This window comes from Clupea harengus, chromosome 9, assembly GCF_900700415.2.
Source record: "Clupea harengus chromosome 9, Ch_v2.0.2, whole genome shotgun sequence".
Classification (NCBI taxonomy): domain Eukaryota; kingdom Metazoa; phylum Chordata; class Actinopteri; order Clupeiformes; family Clupeidae; genus Clupea; species Clupea harengus.
Window position 1 is genome coordinate 3,805,764 of NC_045160.1, and position 2,500 is coordinate 3,808,263.

General features: G+C 43.8%; 1 protein-coding gene across 3 annotated transcripts in view; it reads right to left on the reverse strand.

The window, feature by feature from the left end:
* LOC105909270 (cytoplasmic dynein 2 heavy chain 1) overlaps positions 1–2,500 on the reverse strand; it is a 168,611-nt gene that overhangs the window by 33,300 nt on the left and 132,811 nt on the right. For all 3 annotated transcript variants that reach the window (XM_031573109.2, XM_031573108.2, XM_031573107.2), the window contains one exon: positions 1,253–1,369. In XM_031573109.2, the coding sequence (XP_031428969.1) occupies positions 1,253–1,369 (117 nt within the window). The remainder of the gene's footprint in view (positions 1–1,252; positions 1,370–2,500) is intronic.

Sequence of the window (2,500 nt, forward strand, 5' to 3'; positions counted from 1 at the left end):
TTTATAAAGATCTTATCAAACGGCATATAAGACAGAAAGATGATTAACTAGTGCATTCACTATGCCTTTTTTTTTAAAGAAAGTTGTTTTACAGGGCTCCACACTAACCTTTTACATTGGTTGCATTTTTTTGTTTAGGTGTACCCAAAAATGTTCCTGTGCCTTTTTGCGCTACAATAGTACATTTTAAGGCAATAATACATTTTCTGTCAGTTCCGATACACTTGGTATGTTTTATGGTTATGATGGTTATGATGAAGGAGTATCTTTCTAAATAATGAACTATACTTTTTCTTTTTTTTTTTTTACATCTTTATTGACTATGGGCTTATCATTAATGAACATGTGAGTAATGCATGAATAAAGCATTTACAACCTTTATTTAAGTGTCTTATACCCGACTTGAAAGTAATCTACTAACGTTATCTAGAGCTTGTGAATATGTAATTAACCGTTTGGTCATACGTTATTGATGTGTTTATTAACACACGTTTATTACAACGCGCTACCCAAAGTGGTGTTCTCCTGTGGTGATGATTTCATCGAGTCGTGCACACAGAACAGACCGGCTGCCCGGCTGCAGGTCCACTCAGCAGGCAGACGAGTGTGTGCACACGCAGGATGTGACGAAACGTGGTTCCCTGCTGAACGCTTCACCTCGCAGTTTTAATATGGTTTAAATCCTTTACTTGCAATGGAAACACAAGTGAGATGCAAGGACCATTTAAAAAGTAGGCTAACGTTATCGCTAAAGAATGTATTATTTAAAGCCCCAATGAATAGCGATAGCGAAAATTCAACTAATTTACAGTGCCGACTTCATTTGGAATCATTTTAACATGCTCCATATAAGGCTGTTACACTCAATGAAGCATTGCAGGTTTTGTTCAGGAACACTTGTGCACTCTAGAAGAGGTCTTAAGCGCAGCTAGTTCACAACCACATTCTTTTAAGTGGCATCCATGTTGCCGAGATGCACATAGGCCTCTCCTACACTGTGACAGATTCTTCTTCTGGTCTGCAGTAAGCAGATATGGTGACCCATGGCTCCTCCACTGCCACATGTATGCTGAGTGTTACAGTCCAGCAGCATTGTGTTCTGCCATGACAGTGAGCGTGATTGGACGCTGCACAACAAACACCTGTACATACGCTAAATAAGGACATCTGGTCAGTGGGGATTGCATGTTATTTTTCAGCAGTCAAACAAACACATGCGCATGTCTCTATATGACATAGACGCTGCTCTCACCTGGTTGAGCTTCTTCCACAGGTTGAGGATGGGCGAGAGGCCAGTGGACCAGAGCTCCCGGTCAAACTTGGAGCCGGCGGCCACAGACCTGCTCAGGATCCTCAGCTGTGAGATCACCTGTGGGGTGGGGGGGGGATACAGAGTGGACACTCAATCATTTGTGGCTCATTGCAACAATAAATATGACTGTCACAGCAATGCCAGGAGAACAATTCAGAACTTCACACAAGGGAGGTCTTTCATACAAGCGCTCAGTCTTATTCAATGTGCAATGTTATTATGAAAGGGATAACGGCCACGAGGTGTCTTGTTATACGGAATTAATGGACAAGGCAGAGGCAAATAACTTTGACTGGCTGTGCCATCACCTCTGGTTGATCTGCTCATAGCTACTAGTATTTACAAGAAACAAATACATGACAACTGCTCACTTTCAGCTTACAAGAAAGATCCTCAACAGACAGCAACCACAATTACACATGCTATCCTGCTTCTCCCCTCAGGAACTACCGAACACAACATTGAAAAAGTGTGTGCGTGTGTGCGTGTGTGAGTGTGTGTGTGTGTGTGTGTGTGTGTGTGTGTGTGTGTGTGTGTGTGTGTGTGTGTATGATATGCACGTGCGTGTGTGTAGTGTGTGAGACAATTACGTTCTGCTTCTCATATAATTTCCTTTGGGAGCAATTAACATCCATCCGTCAATCCATCCACATAGACGGACATGTGAGGAATTCAACAAAGCATTCAAAACAACTCTTTTCATTAATCTGGTCCAAAGCTGCTGCTATCGTGGCTTTGCCTTTTGAGGCTTGGATCGATTTTTGCTCTCTTGCGTTGCTCTCTTTCATACTTCCCTCTCTCCATCCCTCTCTCCGTACTCTCTCTCTCTCTCTCTCCATCCCTCTCTCCGTACTCTCTCTCTTCCTCGTGCCTGATAAATTGGTTTCATTTGTTTCGGCTGGACCTTGCACTAACATCCGATATATCAGCCGTGCTTTTAGTGTGGGAGAAGAGACGCAGAGAGCGGAGTGGGAGAGACAGAGGGAGGAGAGGGGTGGAGGAGGAGAAAAGGAGGAGGGGAAAGATAAGGCTGAGATCCAGCCTCAGCGAGAGCCTCCATCCTCCCCGCTGAGTCTTTCACACACAGGTGTCCAGCCACGGGCAGCTCAACCTTAAAGCTGTGTCAGAATTGGGTCAGAAAAGTTGGGTCGATAAAGTTATGAGACGTTTTTCCGAAATGACTGACAG